This window comes from Dipodomys merriami, unplaced genomic scaffold (assembly GCF_024711535.1).
Source record: "Dipodomys merriami isolate MVZ:Mamm:240054 unplaced genomic scaffold, mDipMer1.0.p SCAF_275, whole genome shotgun sequence".
NCBI classification, from domain to species: Eukaryota; Metazoa; Chordata; class Mammalia; order Rodentia; family Heteromyidae; genus Dipodomys; species Dipodomys merriami.
Genome location: NW_027204215.1, coordinates 1,445,403 through 1,467,760, shown reverse-complemented (window position 1 = coordinate 1,467,760; position 22,358 = coordinate 1,445,403). Strand labels below are relative to the sequence as shown.

Below are 22,358 nucleotides of genomic sequence, written 5' to 3'. Positions count from 1 at the left end.
CTGCAAAGAGCAATAAATTACAAATTAAGAAAAACATCCTTGGTCTCCACAAAGGACATGGCTGTCCCCAGATGACAAACGACGCAGAATGAACATTATTTAGTATTTATAACTTCCGCCGGACAGAACTACAGATGTTACTGTCAAGTCCTGCCTGCCTGTGGGGTATTTTGAGAGCCCATTGTCCGTCGGATGGGGCGCTTCCCACCCTGTCTGTCATCAGGAGCCCGTGCGAGGGGGGTGCTAGGGAAGGAATGCAGTGTCCAGCCCCCCACGGGACGGAGTGGCGCCTGTGCCCGGGGGAGGGCTCCTGCGTGCGTCCCCACGCAGGCCGTCCTCGGCACAGGATGGGTCTTTACTGAATCCCCGCTGTTTGCTCATGGGAGAGATGCAGGGGGAGCAAGCAGCGATTCCGGGATCCAGGCAGGGCGGAGCTGGAACGGGGCATCCTCCAGCAGCGGTGAGGCAGTGAGGGGTGGGTGTAGCTGGTTGGCTGCGCCCTAGGGCCCGTGAGCAGCCCTGTACCCCGAGGAGCTGCCTCTGAGGCTCTGCCGTCCCCCGCACCCGCAGCAGGGCCAGGCCCAGCTTCAGGGGCAGCCGGGACGGGAACAGGGATGAGGACTGAGGGCATCTCAGAGCCAGCCGGGTGCGCACAGCCCCAGCTGCCAGGAGCACCCTGCAGAGGAGGAGACCGAGCTGAGGGCTGTGGTGGCCGCTCCAGTCAGCCCCTCCTGGGACCCTCCTCAAAATGTAGGGACGGCCTTAAAAAAGGCCCCGGAAGCCGGGCGCTGGTGGCTCACGCCTGTAATCCTAGCTACTCAGGAGACTGAGATCTGAGGATCGCGGTTCAAAGCCAGCCCGGGCAGGAGAGACCGTGAGACTCCTATCTCCAATAAACCACCAGAAAACCAGAAGTGGCGCTGTAGCTCAAGTGGTAGAGTGCTCGCCTTGAGCTGAAGAGCTGAGGTACAGCGCCCAGGCCCAGAGTTCAAGCCCCACGACCGACAAAAAAAAAAAAAAAAAAAAAAAGGCCCCGGAATCTGGGTGCTGGTGGCTCACGCCTGTCATTCTAGCTACTCAGGAGACTGAGATCTGAGGATCATAGTGTAAAGTCAGCCTGAGCAGTAAAGTCTAGAAGACTTTTTTTTTTTTTTGTTTGGTCTGTCATAGGACTTGAATTCAGAGCCTGGGCACTGTCCCTCCGTTCTTCAGCTCAAGGCAAATGCTCTACCACTTGAGCCACAGCACCACTTCTGATTTTCTGGTGGTTCATTGGAAATAAGGTCTCATGGACTTTCCTGTCTGTCCTGGCTGGCTTTGAACTGTGATCCTCAGATCTCAGCCTCCTGAGTAGCTAGGATGACAGGTGTGAGCCACTGGTGCCCAGCTTGGGAGACTCATCTCCAATGAATCACCAGAAAACTAGAAGTGGCTCAAAGTGGCAGAGCGCTAACCTTGAGCAAAAATGCTCAGGGACAGCAGCCAGGCCCTGAGTTCAAGCCTTCAAAGTGACCAGATTAAAGGTCCTGGGACCCCTGCTCACACTGTCCCCTGGACCCCTGGGCTGAGACTGTGGATTTGCATCACACACGAGAGACTGAGCCTGGGCGTCACATGGGTGTTGAGGCCCTCCTCACGTGGGTCCAGGACACCCCCCGCAGCTCCCCTGAGCCCCTCACACAGGCCCGCAACTTCCCTCACAGAGGGCTCTGTCCCCTCTCCACGCAGGCCCATCCACCCCCTAAAGCCAGGCCGCTCACGCAGGTCCCGAGGCCGTCCTCACCCAGCCTGGAACGGCTCCCCCGGGGCGCAGGGCCCTTCCAGCACAGCCCAGGCCCTCCCGGGGCGCAGGCCGGGCCTGCCTGCACAGCCCAGGCCCTCCGGGGGCGCAGGCCGGGCCTGCCTGCACAGCCCAGGCCCTCCGGGGGCGCAGGCCGGGCCTGCCTGCACAGCCCAGGCCCTCCCCCAGGGCGCAGGCCGGGCCTGCCTGCACAGCCCAGGCCCTCCCCGGGGCGCAGGCCGGGCCTGCCGGCAGGGCTCTCCCCCTCCCCCCCCCCCCAGGCCCCTGGGCTCAATCGCGGGAGGCATGGCGTCTCGCAGGGCGCTTCACACAAGTTTTACAAGACGCGTCCTTTCACGCTGGTGACATTGAAGTCGAGTCCTGAGACCTGGCACGGGACGGGTCAGGTTCGGGCTGGCAGTGGGGATACAGCGGGCACACCTGGCAAGCCCAGCCTGGCGTTTCTTCTCGGTGTGTGTCTGTGCATGTGTGTATGCATGTGCCTGTGTGCACACAGGCCGTGAGCATGGGGGGGGTCTGATTATAAGCACTTCTCCCGGGGGACTGCAGCACCCTGGGGGCGGGCCTCGGGGGTCACATCCTCCCTTGCCCTCGACCTCCCCAAAGCAAGCAGAAGGGACAGCAGCGGCTGCTCGGTGAGGGACATGTGCAGGCCACTGCTCCTCCTCCGGTCTCCGTGGAGGAGGGGCTGGCGCTGGGCGCTGTGGGCTGTGGGCTGGGCCCACCCGGCTACCTGCCTGCCTTTGTCCGTCCCCCCCCCCCTTCTCTCGCCAATCCTGGGTCTTGATCTCTGGGTCTGGGCGCTGTCCCTGAGCTTCTCTGGCTCAAGGCTAGCACTCTACCACATTGAGCCACAGTGCCACCTCCAGCTTTTCTGTGTATGTGGTGCTGAGGAATGGAACCCAGGGCTTCGTGCGCGCTAGGCGAGCGCTCTGCCACTAGGCCCAGCTTGCCTTTGCTGTTCTACCTCTTCAGCAGGGCTGTGTTTGGAGAAAGTTTGGACAACACACTTTAGAAGGGGATGTGACTGTCTGAAGACAACCGCTTTGCACTAGGAGTCACACCAGCTTTCACGCACAGGGGGAGCCGTTCCAGGCTGGGTGAGGACAGCCTCGGGACCTGCGTGAGCGGCCTGGCTTTAGGGGGTGGATGGGCCTGCGTGGAGAGGGGACAGAGCCCTCTGTGAGGGAAGTTGCGGGCCTGTGTGAGGGGCTCAGGGGAGCTGCGGGGGGTGTCCTGGACCCACGTGTGTTTGGCTGGCTCAGGCCATCTCTGAGTTAGTGAATACTCCTAGGACACTCAACTTTAGGGGCTCTCTCAGCTGCACACATTCCTTGAAGCCACACAGCCCACCCCTCCCGACGGGCATCTAGCCTGTGGCCGCTGATCACGCTCAGCTCAAGGTGACCAGTGATGGAGCTGATGCGTCTGACTGACACATCTGATTGAGGCCCCGGGGCCGTGTCTCTGGTGGGCTGTGCCCAGTGTGACCGTTCATACAACGTCCACACACCGGTGGGCACGCATGCCCAGGTGCACAGGTATATAGAATCACACTGATTTGTCTACAAGAGGCCTCCTAGGCTGGCTGGGGCTAGAACTCCAAGTACAGGGGCAGGATTACAGTTTGTGCCTCCTGTCCCTTCCCAGGAAAGCGATGGAGGAGGAAGTAGCTGGTGTTTGGGGGGGAGTGGGCCGGGTGTCTTCTTCCCAGAGTTACTGGTTAGATGTGTAGGAGGAAGAAAAGGCTTTGCAGTTAGAGGGAGCAGCACATGCAAAGGCCCTGAGGACTGATGCATTTGGCAACTGTCCCTTGGGCCTGAAAGGGAATGCCGTGCAGAGCTGGGCCCTGGGAAGATGGATGTTTGGAGGCCGAAGAGAGGAGGCCCATTTCTGTATCACAGGGAGTCCCAGCTGCAGGCAAAGTGGCAGAAGTAGAAAGTGGGTGGTGGCAGACCCGTGGGAGGTTTGGGGGTGCCTCCAGATGTGTACGGGACCCCTTATGCTTCTAAGCCCCAAGGCTAGCTTTATCTGGGTGGCTGTTGGGGCACAGGAGAAGAAAGGCGGAGGGTGAGAGTGGGAACAGACAAGGCTCTTCATGCGCTTGGCCCATCAGGGCGGAGGCCTGGCCTGAGGGACGCCCACGGCTCAGCCTGGTCCCCACAGCCTCCCTCCTCCCCCGGCCGCTGGCCCCAGCGTGGCCAGACGCCGCCGTCCACGGCGGCCGAGAGCGCTTTATCAGATAATAAATAAGGCGGCTGGAGCCGTCCGTGTCAACGGCTTGGCGGGGTGCAGGGCCTTGCCCGGGCGGCCTCCGCGTGGCCGCGGAGAGCCTGACACCCCTCCTCGGTGTGTGAAGAGCTCCCCAGCGCCCGGCGTCTGGGGTGTGGAGGCCCCAGACTCACAGTCCCCGTTGTGGAACGGGGTCCGGGCGTGGCGAGAGGGGCTGCTCTGGGACCTGGATGGGCCCAGCAGACATGAAGCCCGGCCTGGCCAGGCGGCGGGCACCGCCCAGGGCGCACGCGGGCTGCAGCCAGGCTGCAATGGAGCCTCCCTCCTGCTCCGTGCTTGGCTGAGCCGCAGGAGCGGGCACCAAGGCGCTGGCCACCCCCTACGCCATGCTCTGGCCACCCTTCCAGGGGCTGGAGGCGCCACGTGCCAGACACGGGTCTGCCTTCCCCAGAAGCATGGGGCCTGGGCCTCTCGCGGGAGAGCACGGCGCTGGAGCTGGAGCCAGAGCCGGGGCCAGAGCCGGGGCGGGAGCTGGGCCTGAGCCCGAGCCAGGGCTGGCTGGCTCTGCCGGCCTCCCCTCTCCCGCTGCGCCCTGCCCACCCCTCAGCGGCTCCCACCCACGGCTGGGGCCGAGGGCAGCAGAGAGGGCCTTGTGGGGGTCTGTCCCCTTCTTGGACTGTCCCTTCCCTGGTTGCAGCAGCAGCGACAGGCGGTGTTTTCTAAGAAATGTCTTTATTTGGCCCAGGGTGGCACGGAGCCCCCGCACTGCGGTTCCTTTAGACATCGCAGCGCTCACAGACCAGCACAGCCCGCACACACTGCCCCATTTTGAGATGCCATCTTTTCTGACCACACAGGACAAGCAGCCTTCGGCCGCAGCCTGAGCTCGGGGCCCAGCACCGACCCAGCGGCGTCCTCTGGACTCCGCTGCTCTGGGCAGGGAGGGCCTGGAGATGGTCAGTGATGGTCGGCCACAAAGCGCCCAGTGTGCACCATGGATCCAGCGACCACACCAGACATCTGTGACTGGCCACAGCAAGAAGCAGAGCTGGAGCCAGGAGCCAGTGGCTCATGCCTGTCCTCCCAGCAACTCAGGAGGCTGAGACCTGAGGATCATGGTTCAAAGCCAGCCCAGCAGGAAAGTCGGTGAGTCTTTTATCTCCAATGAACCACCAGAAAATCAGAAGTGGCGCTGTGGCTCAGAGTGGTAGAGTGCCAGCCCTGAGCAAAAGAGCTCAGAGACACTGCTCAAGCCCCACAAACAACAAAAGAAGAACAGAAAAACAAGCCGGGCCGGGTGGGGTGGGCGATGGCCTCACAGGCTTGAGGAGCAGCGTTTCTGTGCTTTCCTCTTTCACCAAGCCAGGCCACAGCACGAGGGAAAACGCTAGGCCCCAGACATCGCTGAGTCCAGAAACTCCAGCTAGGCCTAGTGGCACACATGTACGATCCCAGTCACTCGAGGCAGAAACTAAGAGGATAGAGGCTGGAGGCCAGCTTGGGCAAAAAGTTAGTGAGACCTCATTCAGCACAATAAGGTGGGCGTGATGGTGTGTGCCTATCATTGTAGCTATTTTGCAGGAAAAAGTAAGAGGATAATGGTCCCATGGTAGCCCAGGCAAAAACTCAGGACCCTACCTGCAAAATAACTAAAGCAAAAAGGGCTAGAGGTGTGGCTCACATGGTAAGAAGCTTGTCCAGCAAGCATGGGCCTTACGTTTAAAACTTTGTACTGCCCAAACAAAAATAAAAGCCAAAACAAAAGCAAAGGCAGAAAAGAAGATAAAAAGGAAGGAAGGAAGGAAGGAAGGAAGGAAGGAAGGAAGGAAGGAAGGAAGGAAGGAAGGAAGGGAAGGAGGGAGGAAACAATTCTAGCCGGGCTCTAGTAGCTCACACCTGTAATTCTCGCTACTCAGGAGTCTGAGTTCTGAGGACTGAAGTCCAAAGCCAGCCTGGTCTGGAAAGATCATGAGATTCTTATCTCCAGTTAACTACCAAAAAGCTGGGAATGGCCTTGCAGAGCAAAGTGGTAGAGCTCTAGCCATGAACACAAAAGCTCAAGAACAGGCTGGGAAGTAGCACGCATGAAGCCCTGGGTTCCATTCCTCAGCACCACATACACAGAAAAAGCCGGAAGTGGTGCTGTGGCTCAAGTGGTAGAGTGCTAGCCTTGAGCAAAAGAAGCTCAGGGACAGTACCCAGGCCCTGAGTTCAAGCCCCAGGACTGGCAAAAAAAAAGAAAAAAAAAAAAGAAAAAAAGAAAGCTCAAGAACAGTGCCTAGCCTCTGAGTTCAAGCCCAGGATCCTTTTTTTTTTTTTTTTTTTTTTGCTGGTCCTTGAGCTTGAACTCTGGGAACTAGGCCCAATCCTTGAGTTTTTGTGCTCAAGGCCAGCACTCTACCCTTTGAGCCACAGCTCCACTGGTGTTTACTAGGTGGTGGGGTGCGTGGACGAGCAGCAGGGAGGGGTGCTTGCAGCTATATTAAGGCTCCTGGTTCAGCGGGCTTCCACCCAAAGGAGAGAAGGTTAAATTGAGCAGCTCTGACTGCCCAGCAGGCATCCCCCCCCCCACATCCTGGTCCATCCAGAACAGTGAAGGGGAAATGGGGTGTGGGAGGGAGGGGGCGGGGGAGGGAGGGGCCTGGGAGGGGCCCGCCCCCACTGTGACCAGGCCTCCCTAACCCTCTGTGATCTTCACCTGTCCTGTCCCTCTGGCTGCCAACACCTCCCTGACTTGGCCCTTGCCTGCTGTGGCCCCTGATGGGGCTTCTGTATGGGTGCTTGGGTTACAGACACTAGTCACAGGCACCCCTCCCTCTACAGATGGGGAAACTGAGGCTCAGGCGTCAGGGCTGTGGCTGGTGCACTGCAGCGGGCATGCTCCGTGCCCAGTCCTCGTTCAGCCCTCCGTGGCCCAGTGTTCTCCTCCGGGAGGAGGAAGGCCAAGCCCACGTCCATGCAGGGGTCAGGGCAGTCCTCAGGAGTCACACCACTGCCCGCAGGTCTCTCCACCTTCTGGGCCTGACACCTCTGTGGTGGGTCTTTCTCAGAAGTTCTGGGTTGTGAATTTAGGATCTCACACCTGCTAGGCTGGTGCTTCACTACTTGAACCATGACTCTAGCCCTGTGCTTTGCCGGTTACTTTTGACATAGGGTCTTGTTCTCGCCTGGGCTTGTGTCTGAGCCTAGATCTGTCTCCTTCCAGCCTCCTGCTGCTGCGGACAGGCTGAGGGGGCTGCCGGGGTTTTCCCACCAGCGACTGGGATGGCTGCGGTCAGCGGGCTCCCGGCTCGTGGTGGTCGGCTTGGCGGACTGATGGTCTCCCAGGCTAGTGAGGCCCTCTGGAGGTGTCTGGGGACCCCGCCAGAGACGGTCAGATGCTGAGGGCTGTCACCTCACGGGGGAGTTCACCCTCCGGGCAGTGTGCACGGCAGGGCGCCCGGAGGAGGGGGTCCATCTCGGGGTGGGTCCCCGAGGGTGCATCTGGCCCTTCCTGTCCCCTTTCTGCGCCACTCCCTGCCCTGACGGACTGCTGCCCCAACCTTCTTCCCTTCCCGCTGTTCCACTGCAACGGATGCCGCCCCTCGGCTGGTGCTGGGTGCTGGGCGCGCGGAGCCTCACCTCCCCAGAGATGCAGGCCCGAGTCTGACCAGGCCGACCATCCTCATGGCACTGGGGACTGTCGGTGGACCGCCGGAGGTCTGCGGGGCTCTGGCACTGGGCAATGGGGCGGCTACCCCCTTGTGAGACCCAGGTGGGCCAGAGGTGGGTGTGAGGGCCGTGGCGGCCAGGACGGGGACGTGGCGGTCAGGAAGGGGGCGTGGCAGTCAGGGCGAGGGGTGGCAGTCAGGGCGAGGGCGTGGCCATCAGGATGGGGCGTGGCTGCCAGGAAGGGAGCATGGCAGTCAGGACGGGGGCGTGGCGGTCAGGAAGGGGGCGTGGCAGTCAGGGCGAGGGCGTGGCCATCAGGATGGGGCGTGGCTGCCAGGAAGGGGGCGTGGCAGTCAGGACGGGGGCGTGGCGGTCAGGAAGGGGGCGTGGCCGCCAGGGGCAGTCCTGGTCCGGGTCCCCTCCGGCTGAGTGAGCCTTTCACCTCTCTTCACCTGGTCTCATCACTCGTGAATGGGCCTCAGCAAACCGCAGCAAGAGCTGTGCCTGTGCACAGCGCCCAGGCTGATGACCGCAGAGGGCGGCGGCCGGACCGGCTTCCTGCCCTGAGCCCAGGACCTCACGCAGGGCACCTGGAGGCTGACCGCAGCCCCTTGCAGCACGCCCTGCCCTCCGGCCTCAGGCCCCGCAGGGAGCCGCTCTCCCCACAAAGGCCCTGTCCCGAGACTGAGCTGAACGTGTGGCTCTAAATGGGAGGTGCACTAGGGGCCGGCTTGCCGCTGTGCTATCGTCGGCTGGCAGTATTCAAAAGACTGCTAAAATTATGGTGACGGAATTGTTTGTTTTTGTTTTAAAGCACTGAATTAGAAGGCATCACATTTTAAAAGTCCATGTTTCTGGCTCCCTTGGACAATCATGTCCTGCTGGAGAAAGTTAGCAATCAATGGGTGTAGCCCCCAAGGACGCCCCCTCCCCTCCCCTCCCTCCGCATCCTCGGCAGCTAAGCTCCAGCCCAGAGACAGAGCTGGAGGACAGCAGCAGGACACGACATGAAGGCTGCTGCGGGCGGGGTCTGCTGGGAAAGCAGCCTGACTGACAGTCCCAGCTGAGCCAGGCTGAGGCCCTGCCACCTCCACTGCAACCCCCAAACTCTGCGTGGGGCTCAACAAGGCCTGCAGACGCTTTCTGCTACCTGCCAGCAATGGTCACGGCAAAAGGGTTCTATCAGAACAAGGCCCTTCACGGCCTTCTCTGGAATAAACATCGAAATAAATACACAAGTTCATGATGATTGCAAGGTGGACGGCGTTCCCTTGAGGGTGGTGTCCAGTTCTGTGTGCAACCTGCACACATGCCTGGCCCTCCTGCCCTTCGAAGGGCCAGCACTCTGCACCATGGCTCCCTCCAGCCAACGTGGGGACCTTGGGGTCCGGGGAGGCCTGTATCCACCCCTCACCTTGCTGCCTTCTTTGCCTCAGGTTTTGTTTTGCTTGGACACCTACCACAACCTGGAACGGTGTGGATGGTGAGCGGGAGCAAGAGTTCAGGTGGTTGAGGGCAGCAGAGAGGCTTCTGCAGGGCTTGGGGAGCCCCTAGCTGTCCATGTGGGCCGCAAGACCTTTCCCCAGCCATCTTCTTGCTCTGGTCAGTTCACAAAGTGCCACGCTGTGGAACTTGTGGCTCCTTTGGGAGGTCGGCTCTCCCGTGGGCCTGGTGGTCTCTGCCGTGCTGGAGTGAGGCAGGTGCAGGGGTGGATGGGGCTGTTCTGGGGACGCTGCACCAGTGCTAGTTTGACGGGGTCCTAGGCCAAGGCCAGTGCACACCAGGCGTCCTGGCGCGGGGCCCCTCCAAGGCCGTCCTGAGGGCCCAGGGCTGTGGATGGGAAGGCAAAGTCCTCGGGCTCAAATTTGAACTCCAGGTGGCTGGGGGCCAGGGGGTCCTCCACCTGGCCGGATGCCTGCAGGGAGGACCCAGTGTTAGAATGCAGAGGTGGCACCGCCTCCCAGCGCGGTGAGCCTCCGCACGGGGCTCTGGCTGCAGCCGCAGCAGGCTCGTGGGAAGGGCGCCACACTGGTGGCTGAGGCTAACTCCAGGAAGGACCCCTGGGGTTCCCACCAGGCCTGGGTTGGCCAAGAAGTCAGCGGGGGTTCTCTGGGGCCCGGCCACACGTCCTTGTTACCTGGGAGGTCATGCTGGGCCCGGAACACGTGGGGGACGCTAGGCTGGCCTCTGTTTTCAAAGTGGCGGCTGAGCTGTCTGTGCTGGGGACGGCAGACGGGGAAGCTGTGATGTTCGCTGTGGATCCTGGGAGGAAGGGGGTGGGGGTACTCACAGAAAGAAGATGCCAGATCTGGCCACATTTCCTGCCACGTGGCCCAGGGAGGTTTGGAGACTCCTTGGGATCACACAGCACGCCCGGGTGGGGGCTGGCGTGGCTTCCTCCACTGTGCTCACCCCACTCACCACAGCTGGCCAAGGCCCCCGCCCCCCGAAGGCCGGACGCCACGCACTCCACACCTGAGGAGCCCTTGGTCTTGGCTGTGTTCTTGGGCTTCCGTTTCCGTGTCTGAATACTTTCTTTTTTCATTGCCAGTGGCCGTGGCACCTGGAAGGAACGTGGGGCAGGGGGAGTCTGCTCACTTAGTCCATGCTTACCCCTGGGGCCCCCTCCCCCAGGACGGGTCCTCCTGGACTCCTGGGCCTGGCCCATCCTGAACAGCCCTGTCTGCTCAGCGCCACCTCTGGGGCCACGGGGGCTCGGGCACGGGGGGTGTCGGACCAGGGTGTCGGGGGCTGCCAGGTGGCATGGCTGTGTCTGTCTGCACGGTGGGCGGGGCAGCGCCTGCGGTCAACAGGTGCACAGCCACGTCCGCCAGGCACCCGCAGCCCTCCGCCACCTGCCTGCTCCCCGGCCCCGGGTGCCCGCAGGGCCACGCCGGCGCCCACTCACCCCGTGCAGCTTCATGTAGAGGCCGCAGGCGTTGCACACCGGCTCACCCTCCGCGTTGCGCCGCCAGAGCGTGGTGGTGGCCGTGTGGCAGTTGGAGCAGCAGAGGCCACTGCGGCGGGAGGAGGACTGTAGTGATGGAGCCAGTGTGAGCCCCGGCCAGGGACCCGGGGCTCGGGGGTGGGGAGGGGCTGGCTGCCCCTGTGAGCAGCGGATGCTGACTGCAGCGCAAAGCACGGAAGCTAGACTCAGGACTGACTGGCAGCTAAAGGGGCTCCACACCGGGGCGGGTGGGGCGTTTAGAGTCCGTGAGGTCGCCAGTCCTGCCTCTGACCGGCCGAGGACATGATCTCCCTGCTCCTCCACGCCCTCCAGCCCAGGACAGGCCCCTCCGCCTCTCGGTCTCTGCTTCCCGCTGGTAAAGGTGCCGTGGGCCTTCCACGGTGGGCTGTGGCGCCCCAGCCATGAAGACACAGACATGTGGTTGTCATTTTTCTGGCTCTGGGTCATCCATGCTGGCCTTTCACCTACCCTGCATGGCTGGGTGGGGGCCTGGAAGGGGCCTGTGGCTTTGGGGTTCTGCTTCCACACATAGCCATATGGGGGAGTAGAACCCCAAAGCCACAGGCCCCTTCCAGAGGCCAGGCCCAAGGGCAAGCTCACGGCCTGCTGTTCCCTGGGAACACTCTCCCCAGCTCCCCAGTGGATGGGGCCAGGCCTCTGTCCCCAGCAACCAGTGGATGGGGTGGTGGTGGATGGTGTAGGTGGTGGTGGATGGGGGTAGTGGTGGTAGGCAGGGTAGATGATGGTGGATAGGGGTAGGTAGTGGTGGATGAGGATAGTGGTGGTGGATGGGGTAGGTGGTGGATGGGGGTAGGTTGTGGTGGATGAGGGTAGGTGGTGGTGGATGGGGTAGGTGGTGGTGGATGAGGGTAGGTGGTGGTGGATGGGGTAGGTGGTGGTGGATGGGGGTAGATGGGGGTAGGTGGCAGTGGATGGGGGTAGGTGGTGGATGGGGTAAATGGTGGTGGATGGGTGTAGTGGTAAGGGGTAGGTGGTGGTAGATGGGGGTAGAGGGAGGTTGATGGGGGGTAGGTGGTGGTGGATGGGGGTACATGGTGGTGGACCGGGGTAGGTTGTGGTGGACGGCAGTAGGTGGTGGGTAGTTTGGAGGTAGACGGTGTCAGGTCTCTCTGCTCTCAGCCTCTACTCTACCTTTGTGTGCACTGCTCCCTGGACAGGGTACCAAGCCATGCAGAGGTGCTGTGTGCCCACCCGGCCCGTGGCTCCCAGCAAAGACTGACCCCTGTGCCCAATCCCACCAGAGACCCCAGACCTCCCAGCACTGCGGCCTCCAGGACCCTGAGCCATGGCTCTGCTGGGACTCTGGGATCTAGACCTAGCAAGATGTCGGTGGCTCATGCTATAATCCTAGCTGAGATCTGAGGATTGTTGTTTGAAGCCAGCCCAGGCAGAAAAAGATGAGCAATCCTACCTGTAATTAACCAACTAAAGGGCAGAAGTGGAGCTATAGCTCAAATGGCAGCGCACGGCCTTGAGCCAAGTGAGAGCAGGGCCCTGAGTTTAAGCCCCAGTGCTCCCACGGGGGAGAACACCCCTAACACATAGACCTCGGCAACAAGGCTGGAGCTGCTGCCGCCCCAGGCCCAGCCACCTGCCCGGCCACGTCCCCCGTACAGCTCTGCCTCTCCTCTGCCTGGCCCTGGACCACACCCTGACCACGTCCGTCCTCGCTGCCCAGGCTGCACATGAGGTGGGGTGTTCTCCCCACAGAGCATGATGGACACAGCCATGTCCCAGCTGCCTGGCCTGGCTGTGGAGACCCTCAGGAGTCCACTGACAGTGAGAGGCTTGGCGCCTCAGCCAGGCTGCAGGCCCAGGCCCTCAGCGCACTGGGACAATCCGGCAGCCAGGCCTTTGTTAGGCCGTCCCCTGCCCAGCTGGGGACTGTTTACGCAGCTGAAATCCACACCTGTTGGGTGTTCTGAATGTGACTCACGCAGGTCCCACTGCGGCCCCCACCTCCTGCATCTCCTTAAGAGCGAGGAGAGCCACAGCCAGACGTCCCTCTCTCCCTGACCCAGCAGGGCCCCCAGGCACTTCGACACACATGCATGTGTGTGCACACGCACGCCTACCTACATGCACACCTACAAGGGCGTGTGCATGTTACCCCAAGCCCTGCACAGTTGCCTGTTGCACACACGGAGCTCCTTGGAGGCCGGAAGTGAAAAACAAGAGGGTGCAGGCATGCAGTGTTCATGAGACAAAGCTCCCGGGGAAGGGGAGGGGACGGCAGGAAAGTCTGAAGAGAACTTGGAGTCTTTCTACAGCGACGGCTTTACTTTTATAAAATTAAGGGCATGAGGGAATAGAATAGTCTCAGAAATGTGTCCTCACCTATCTCTTCCTGAACCTCACAACGGCTGTCATCTAGGAGGGAAACTAAGGCTCAGAGGTGCTGAGGGTCCAGAGCAGAACTTCCCCCCTCTGCTGAGCACTGTGGGCCTTCTCCCAACCCCCACCCTGCGGAGGCCCCTGGCAGCCATCTGTCCACAGGGCACCCAGGCGGCTGCTCTCAGGCCGTCCCACGCCAGGCCTCTCCTGGCTGCCTTTCTATTTTTTTTTTAAGATGTTCTTTTTGAAAGAAGTTAATCTTCACGTCCAGCTCATCCAAGCCAGAGCCTTACCAAGCACCGGCCTTGTGTACATCTGAAGCTTCCACATAAATCATACGGTGAGCAGGCACCCTGGCTCGCGCCGGCAATCCCAGCGACTCAGGAGGCTCAGATCTGAGGATCAAAGCCAGCCTGGGCAGCAAAGTCCAAGAGACTCTTACCTCCAATGAACCACCGGAAAGCCAGACGTGGCGCTGTGGCTCAAAGTGGTAGAGCACTAGCCTTGAGCAAAAGAGCTCAGAGACAGTGCCCAGGCCCCGAGTTCAAGCCCCATGACCGACAAAAAGAAGTCAGTATGGAGGGCAGGGTGGATGTGGGCAGCACAGCCGTGTGGTACTGTGGAGGGAAAGGGCTGGAGGCCAGCTTGGGGGAGAAGCAGAGGTGGAGCGCCGAGGGCAGAAGCTGCGGGTCATGCAGGTCTCTGCTACTGAGGGGCTCCTTTGAACCTGGACGGTCTCCACGAGCGGCGGGCACAGCCAGTCAGGGCCCTGGGCATGGGTGGGGGTCTCCGCGGTTCAGCACACAGCACACATTTAGTCGGCAAAGCACCTGTGCCTGAGGGCCAGGGGGCTTGCAGTGTGAGTCTCGAGGAGTGCAGGGAGAACTCAGGCTGGGTGAGCCTCGAAGGCCGAGCCGTCAGGGGCCAAGCTTACTTGCCGGCCCTCGTGATCCTGGAGCTGGCACTAGATGAGCCTTGGGCTGTACACCTGCTGCCCGCTCTGGCCGTGGCTGGTGGGCTCTAGGCTGCAGCCAAGGCGCTGGTGCTCAGGGCAGTGGGCCTTGTCTGTGCATGGAGAGGGGGGTGCACTGCACAGCAGAGGGTGTGGGGGTCCCAGGGCCACTGTGGTGCTTGTCCCCACTGATCCCAGGTCTAAGGTATGAGGCATGCAGGAAAGCCAGGGAGACTTGGTGCGGGGGAGGGGAGGGGTGGGGTGGGGGGTAGAGGAGGGGAGAGAGGGACACAGAGCGGCTTTTTGTCCCTTTCCTGTGTTCTTGGTGACATGCCTACAATACTTATCGTCATCCAGGACAGGTTCTGCTGAGCAGGGGTCTGGCCACACCCTACAGTGAATGTGGCTCAGCCGTGGGAAGTCTGGGTGAGGCGCTCCAGCCCAGACCCACAGCCCGGAGCCGGGGGCCCAGGGTCTCAGACTCTCAGGGCATCTATATCAAGCCTGGGCAAGGACCAGGGCTTAGCTCCCTGAGCTAGTCAAGGAGGCCCCAGCTTCTCCTGGGAAAAAAGGGGAGCACCCAAAGGCCCCGCCTGGCAAACACATCCTCGGCCTGTTCCATGACCAGGGCTGGACTAGGCCTGGACCCCAGGCTGCCGGGCGCTCCACTCTCCAGGGTCCTGGGGAGGGCAGGTGGGCAGGGATGGCTGGCCCAGGAAGCCTTCCTAAAGCTACACCCCAAAGCCAGCCAAGACCTTCCACCAGCTCCCCCACCTGTCCACCGAGGTCTCTACAGCACAGCACGGGACTGCTCCCAACCGACCCGCTTCGCTTCCTGCAGCTCTGAATCTGCCACCCTGGGCTGTGGCTCGGGCAGCCCTGAGCAGGGCTGGGCTCTGCCTCTGCCTCCACGCTCAGCCTGGGGCCCCAGGTTTTGGGTGGTCTGTGTGTGTGTGTGTGTGTGTGTGTGTGTGTGTGTGTGTGTGTGTGTGTGTGTGTGTGTGTGTGTGTGTGTGTGCGTGCACGCGTGTGCGTGCATCTCTGTGAGGAGACAATAGCTATCTTAGCTATCTCCTGACCCCTTTCTGCCTGCTGGTTCATCCTGGTGCCTGGTCAGGGACCGGAATGGGGGTGTGTGTGGACAAAGCCGAGGGGGCAGGGCTGCGGCCTGGGGAGGCTCTGCTGGGAGGTCTGGGGTTCAGTCTCACAAGATCTGCGACAGCTCTTTTCCCTTTAATCCTGGTTTCTCTCTGAGATGGTCACTAGGAAGCCGGACTAGGTGGTACTCACGGGGAGTGATGCGAGCAGATCCACTGGGGAAGGGACCGGAGGGTGAAACAGGGTGTAGGGAAGCCCTCCCAGGAGAGACGGCTGGGGTCTGGTGTGTCCAGTTCCTACTTCCTGCCTGCCTCCTTGTGCTCAGCCAGGCCGGCCCCCAGCACAAGGTACCCCCGAGTTGCGGCCAAGGACCAGAGCGGGCTACACCCCAGCCCCGTCAGCTTCCCACCGGGCGCCTCGGGCTCACACCCCTTCAGCAGAGGGCTCTGGGCCCACAACACCCCTGCGCAGGCTGGAGACCGACGGGGGCCACCACTGACCCGGTAACTCAAAAGCTCCTTTGTACACTTGAGTTAAGGGTAGGCCTGTAAGATACTACAGCACAAAGCTTCTTGACCCCTCTGCCTGGGGTCTGGGGGCCCCTTGTCCCCCCAGCCCTATGCACGCCAGCAGGAACCGAAAGTGAAAACAAGTTCAACCAATAAGGAAAGGAGCCCCCTGAGGCCTGGTTTCCCGGAGACCCCTAAAAGTATGGGCGGAGAGTGCTCCCCAGGGTCAAAGGCCTGAAGATCCTCTCATTTAGGGACCTAACACGCACAGCAAAGCACCCCCCATCTCTGCTGGGTACCATCCCCAGCCTGACACGGGCCAGCCCGCGGCCATCACGGCCCGGTGACAAGGCTGAGCCCTCTGTGGCTGAGCGCTGAGCAGCCTGGCAGCACTGCAGGCCCCAAGTTCTGGGGCTGCTCAGGCTGAGCACATTAAGAGCCCCCTGCCTGCGTCCTGCTTCCTCCGCCATGCCAGGGGTCTTGGGCTGCCTGGGCTTTCCCCTGGACATGAAATCCCACCTCACTCTGGGGAGGCCTGCGGGAGCCAGGCCACCCCGTGTCCTCCCCCCGGCCCCCCCGGCCCCGCGCACGGCAGCACTCACCAGCCGCTTCTGGGGCCGCACTAGCGGCCTGTTGACGCCGTTCATCTTGTGATAGAGGCCGCAGGCGTTGCACAGGTAGTGGCCGGTGCCGTCGCGGCGCCACAGCGGCGTGGACAGGGCCCCGCAGTTGACGCACTCCCGGCCCTCACCCGGGAACTCCTCCAGGAAGTCGGACACTGCCGGACGAGCAGCCCGTGAGCCCCGGCCTCCGGGGCGGCTCCCGGGAGCCAGGGGGCTGCGGGCTGACCCCTCCCTGCCTGTCCTGTGCCTGTCTCGTTTCCCTTTTTCCTTTTATTTGTAGAGAGAGTTGCTACTTTAATAAGGTAGCCAGAGTGTGAATAAACTGAACTTTAGAGATGGCCCCGGCCTGAACCAGGGGCTGCACACACATCTGTAGTTTTAACCCGCTTGGGAAGCAGAAATGTCTCCCCTGGAGAAGGGAGGGGACCAAAGGGCACTGCCCCATGCTACTATGTCCCCTCCCTGCTCCCCTAACTCCTCCTGTACCTCCTCTGCAACGTGGAGGGGAGGTGGGTTGGGAGAACAAGATCTAAGAAGGGCTCTGGTGGCCTTACTGTCAGCTTTGTTGTGGTCACAACCACAGGACAGCGCAGCTTCACCCACACCAGCGGGGTGAAGGGCCGCTTGGCCCCTCCGGGCCCAGCCAGGCGCCAGCGGTGCCGGGGCGGGGGCGGGGTGAGGATCAATCATCACCCAGCTGGGGGTGGGCGCCAGGCATGGGCCTGCGCTGGGCGCCTGGGCCAGGGGAGCCAAAAGGCAGCTAAAAAGTGTGTGTGTGGGGCGGCAGCAAGCCCCCCCATCAGCCCAGGGAGGCTCGGAGTGGAGTGGAGACTGCTGCTTAAAATACTCAGAGACCGGGTGGAGCAACTGCCCGCTCCACAGGCCTGACGCGGAAGGCCGGAACGCGTGCTCCCACCGAGCCACCAGAGCCCAGCCTGAGACTGGACGCAGGTTTTCTCCGGCAGCCTGCTTAAACAAGCCAGTATCCATCTACACCTTCCTCAAAACCAGTTCCCAACCGCACGCTCCCAAGAGGCACAACTGAGTGTGCTGTTTTGGGTTTAGTTGGATGAAAAGGCGGAAGTAAACGAGCTCTCTGGCTCCTTCCTTCCTTCCTTTCATTCCTTCCTTTCTCCTTTCCTTCCACTCTCCTTCCTTCTTCCTTTCTTCCTTTCTCTTTCCTTCCTTTCCTTCCTTTCCTTCCTTCCTTTCCTCTGTCCTCTTCTCCTCCTCTCCTCTCCTTCTCTCTGCAGTAATGCTAGAAGGAAACCCGCCAGGCGCCTCCCCGCCGGCACAGCCTTCCACCGGGACCGGCGGAGCTAAGGCCACCAAGAGCGGCCGGCCGCGGGGAGGGAGCGCGCTTCGCAGGGAGCGGGTTTGGCCCCGCGCGCCCGCGCCCGTACTCAGCCCGTACTCACCGAAGGCCGCCCTGCGGCCCGCGAGGGCGGCCGGGTGGCCCTGCAGGCCGTGCAGCCCGTCGAGGGGTCCGGCGGCCCAGGACGGAGCCACGTCGGGGCTCCCGTAGGCCGGGTAGGTCGTGGGGTACGAGGCGCCCGCGGGCCGCCCCAGCGCCGGGTACGGCTCCCGGGGCAGCAGCGACCCCGGGTAGGCGGCGCCGTCCCGGGGCCCCGCGCCGCCCCCGCCGCCGCCGCCGGGGCCCGGGGAGCCGTGCGCGAAGGGGAACGCGGGGGCCCCGGGCGGCTGCGCGCTGCCCGGGCCGAAGGCGGCGTCCGCGGGGCCCGCGGGGGCCCAGGCCGCGTGCGCCGCGAGCGCGGGCGGCTGCGGGCGCGGCTCGCAGCCCGGCAGGTAGGGCAGCGCGGGGGGCGCGCGCGGCGGCGCGAACATCGGGGCCCCGGCGCCCGGCAGGAAGGCGCCCGGCTCGGCGAAGGGGGCCCGGCCGGGGCTCGCGGCCAGCGCCAGGCGCGGGTACATCCTCGCGCGGTCCTGCCCTGCGGGGAAGAGCGGCGGGCGTCGCGGTCACCGCGGGGCGCCCGCCTGGGGCCCGGCAGGTGCGGCCTCCGGCGCGCGGCGCCCGGCGGACCCGGGGCCGACGGGAGGGGCGGCCCGGAGCGGCGGGCGCTGCGTCCCCGCCGCGGGGCCCCCTCCTCCGCGGCCCGGACCCGGGGTCTCGGGCTGCTCGCGCGGGGCGGCGCGCGCCGCGGCGTGGGGAGCGGTGGCCGAGGCGCCGGGCCGGCCCGGGGCACTCACCGGGGCAGGGCCGGCGCGGCGCCCGCCGAGGTCAGTCGGGAGCGCGGGCCCGAGCCGGCCCGGGGCGGCTCTGCAGGGGACTGGGGCTCCCGGCCACCCCGCGCGCCCCGCCCCGCGCGCCTGCCCCTCCCTCCCGGAGGCCGCCCCTCCCTCGCCGCGGGGTCAGCGCCCGGCTTGGGTCGGGGTGCCACGTGACCCGGGCGGGCCGCCGGCGGGGCGGGCGCGGGGGTCGCTCGGGACACCCGCGGAGCAAGGAGAGGGCCAGGCCGTCCCTCTATCCATCCGCGCCCCGCGATCCCTCCCCGTGGGGCCCGCGCCTGCTGGCTTCGTGGCTGGCTGCGCGATCTGAGGCTGTGGCCATGACCCGGCCCGGCCACACCTGCGGACGCGCGGGGCTGTGGACTCCCGGGGCTGGGGGGGGGGGGCTTGTCGCTTTCCGCACTTCCCGAGGAGCTCAGGATCTGCTCAATCGTGCGGACCGCCGGCCTGGCTCGGGCAGTGTAGCACCTACCAGGCACACTGGCCAGCCTGCGCTCTCGTCCCTGGGAGCCTCACAGTGTCCCCGGTGTCAGCCATCAGGACTACTGGAGCACCAGTCCCAACAGGGCCCATGGGCCATGGGGCCAGTCCCAGAGGGCCTTGGGGCCCTGCAACTCCCAGCGCCCAGCCGATGGTAAGGCCGACAGGGAGGTAAGACCCTCAGGGACTCGGGCAGCGTCTCTGCCAGATGCTTCAAACACACAGGGGCAGGAGATGGCCAGGGAGAGGCCCCGCGTGCAGGGTGTCCCCACCCCCCTCACGGTGGCTTGGGTCTCCTGGCCGCACCATTAGGTCCCGGATGGAAAGCACGGCACCCAGAAGACCAGACGGCCCTGGGCATCGCCCCCAGCTCAGGTGGGCTCAGGGGTGGGGGAAGGCTGGGCTGTCTCTTGGGATTAAGGGTGGGGGTGGAGCCTGGCTGGAAGCCGGGAAGGACTCGGGGCAGGCACAACCCCCACTTGTGCTCTAGGCCTGGTGGTTTCACCGAGAGATCAAGACTGTGAGGAGACAGGCTGGGGTGCAGGAATCTGCCCCCTCCAGCCCTTGCCCTTCACCCTTCAACCCCCGCTCCACATACCTCCCCCAACTCCACTCCTCTAGCTCTACTGCATGCAGAACACTGTTGCAGGCTTTGTCTGTGTGAGGAGCTTCCTCACCTTTGAAGGGACCCCAAGAACGCTAGGCCCTGCAGTTAGAGAGCTCTGTGTCCCCATCCCAGAGTCACAGCTGTGTTGCTTTGCTGCGCTGAATTCTGGATCCTTAGCAAAGTGGGGAGATGCTCCTGGGAGCTGGCATGAAGTAAAGAGGGGCAGGTAACTTGCTGAGAACCCCACAAAGAAAGTTCTGGAGGAAAAGGATAGACATGGAAAACCTGGGCTCCTGCTCCCAGGCTGCAGAAGGACTTGGAGTTTTTGCTTGGAATACAATCTGTGACGATCAGAAGTAGAAAGGAGCATTTTTACCTGGAGAGCTCACCTTTTAGTTTTCACACTAACCTCTCTAGGGAGGCAGATACTGTTAATACTTCTGCTTAGGAAGGAGATCTCACTTTTTGAGGGCTTCTAGGAGTGGGGACCAGGATCAACGGGGGAGGGGCACACCCGGCCCCACACTGGCTGTGATGCTATGTGATGCCTTAACTGGACCCTTCTTGATTCAAGCCCCAAAGCCCAGGTCTCAGCACTGTGACGTGGGCTCCCGGCCCCTCAGGAGGGAGCAGGCCCACGTCAGGCGCCTGGCTCCATTTCCTGCTGTCCAAGTGGTGACGCCCTGCTCTTCCAGGCCCTCCCGGAACGGCTGTCTGGCTGCGGGTGGTCTGGCAGTGGGACACTAGCGCCTGCCCCCACAGTGACTTTGGGGAGGAATTAGTGGGACCAGGGACCAGGAGCGCCTGGCCTGGGCTGGGTGGAGCGCTGGCACTCGGCACACCTTGGTGAGGCCTCCCTCCAGCAGGTGGATGGAGGGGAGCCCTGGAGCCAGGACCACGCTGCTGTGAGCAGAGGGACAGGAGGGGTTTTTGCCTGGCCCATCATGACGTCACACTGCCCCGCCTCCCAGCCCATCAGGATGTCATACTGCCCCCGTCATGATGTCACACTGACCCCCCCAACTGTCATGACTTCACACTTCTCCTGTCATGACTTTACACTGCCCCCCGTCTGTCATGACATCACACTGCTCCGTCATGATGTCACACTGTGCCCTGTCATGATGTCACACCGCCCCTGTCATGATGTCACACTGGCCCCCGTCATGACTTCACACTGCCCCCCCTGACTGTCATGACTTCACACTTCTCCTCTCATGACATCACACTGCCCCGTCATGATGTCACACTGGCCCCTGTCATGATGTCACACTGCGCCCTGTCATGACATCACAGTGTCCCCTGTCATGACATCACACTGGCCCCTGTCATGACATCACACTGGCCCCTGTCATGACATCACACTGTCCCCTGTCATGACGTCACACTGGCCCCTGTCATGACATCACACTGGCCCCTGTCATGATGCCACACCACGCCGTCATGACGTCACACTGCCCCCTGTCATGACATCACACTGCCCCCTGTCATGATGTCACACTGGCCCCTGTCATGACGTCACACTGCCCCCTGTCATGATGTCACACCGCACCCTGTCATGACGTCACACTGCCCCCTGTCATGATGTCACACTGTCCCCCTCCTGTTACAATGTCACACTGCCCCCTGTCATGACGTCACACTGCTCCCCCCAAGCCCAGCTGGGTGTGGGGTGGACTTCCTGCCCCAGAGACTGGAGAGGGCCATGTGCTGAGCCCCTGTGATGGAGCAGTCACGCTCTGTGATCCTGGGCTGACCGGGCTGTGGGCTGAGGTGACTGCCTGGCCTGCTGGGCATGGCAGTGGGCTCCTCCCAGCCTCTCAGGCTCTGGGGTTCGGTCTGCTTCAGGCTGTCACTCGCCCGGCACCCTCCCCCTCCCCCAAGCAAAGCATGCACATACACAGCTCTCCTTGGCAGGACCCTCATCCCAGGTCCCAGACCTGGTCCTACTGTGCAGACACACACTCCTGTCCTACTGTGCAGACACACACTCCTGTCCTACTGTGCAGACACACACTCCCGTCCTGTGCAGACACACACTCCCGTCCTACTGTGCAGACACACACTCCTGTCCTGTGCAGACACACACTCCTGTCCTGTGCAGACACACACTCCTGTCCTACTGTGCAGACACACACTCCCGTCCTGTGCAGACACACACTCCTGTCCTACTGTGCAGACACACACTCCTGTCCTACTGTGCAGACACACACTCCTGTCCTGTGCAGACACACACTCCCGTCCTACTGTGGAGACACACACTCCTGTCCTACTGTGCAGACACACACTCCTGTCCTGTGCAGACACACACTCCTGTCCTACTGTGCAGACACACACTCCTGTCCTACTGTGCAGACACACACTCCTGTCCTACTGTGCAGACACACACTCCTGTCCTGTGCAGACACACACTCCTGTCCTACTGTGCAGACACACACTCCTGTCCTACTGTGCAGACACACACTCCTGTCCTACTGTGCAGACACACACTCCTGTCCTGTGCAGACACACACTCCCGTCCTACTGTGCAGACACACACTCCTGTCCTACTGTGCAGACACACACTCCTGTCCTGTGCAGACACACACTCCTGTCCTACTGTGCAGACACACACTCCTGTCCTGTGCAGACACACACTCCCGTCCTACTGTGCAGACACACACTCCCGTCCTACTGTGCAGACACACACTCCTGTCCTACTGTGCAGACACACACTCCTGTCCTACTGTGCAGACACACACTCCTGTCCTACTGTGCAGACACACACTCCTGTCCTGTGCAGACACACACTCCTGTCCTACTGTGCAGACACACACTCCTGTCCTGTGCAGACAC

The 22,358-nt window shown here is 62.5% G+C and overlaps 1 protein-coding gene across 1 annotated transcript; it reads right to left on the bottom strand.

The window, feature by feature from the left end:
• Positions 1-8,691: 8,691 nt before the first annotated feature.
• LOC138837740 (transcription factor GATA-5-like) lies at positions 8,692-18,121 on the bottom strand. Its single transcript, XM_070036679.1, has 6 exons — positions 17,608-18,121; positions 16,169-16,344; positions 10,593-10,718; positions 10,160-10,247; positions 9,822-9,946; positions 8,692-9,599 (listed from the first exon to the last, which is right to left on the bottom strand). The coding sequence occupies exons 1-6, from the start codon at positions 18,119-18,121 to the stop codon at positions 9,444-9,446; spliced, it is 1,185 nt and encodes a 394-aa protein (XP_069892780.1). The 3' UTR covers positions 8,692-9,443.
• Positions 18,122-22,358: the final 4,237 nt, after the last annotated feature.

Coding starts and splice junctions, on each gene's coding strand:
- LOC138837740 (XM_070036679.1), bottom strand. CDS start 18,121: ATGTACCCGCGCCTGGCGCTGGCCGCGAGCCCCGGCCGGGCCCCCTTC. Junction 16,345..17,607: donor GGGCCGCAGGGCGGCCTTCG/GTGAGTACGGGC, acceptor CTCGTCCGGCAG/TGTCCGACTTCCTGGAGGAG. Junction 10,248..10,592: donor TCTACATGAAGCTGCACGGG/GTGAGTGGGCGC, acceptor CGTTCCTTCCAG/GTGCCACGGCCACTGGCAAT.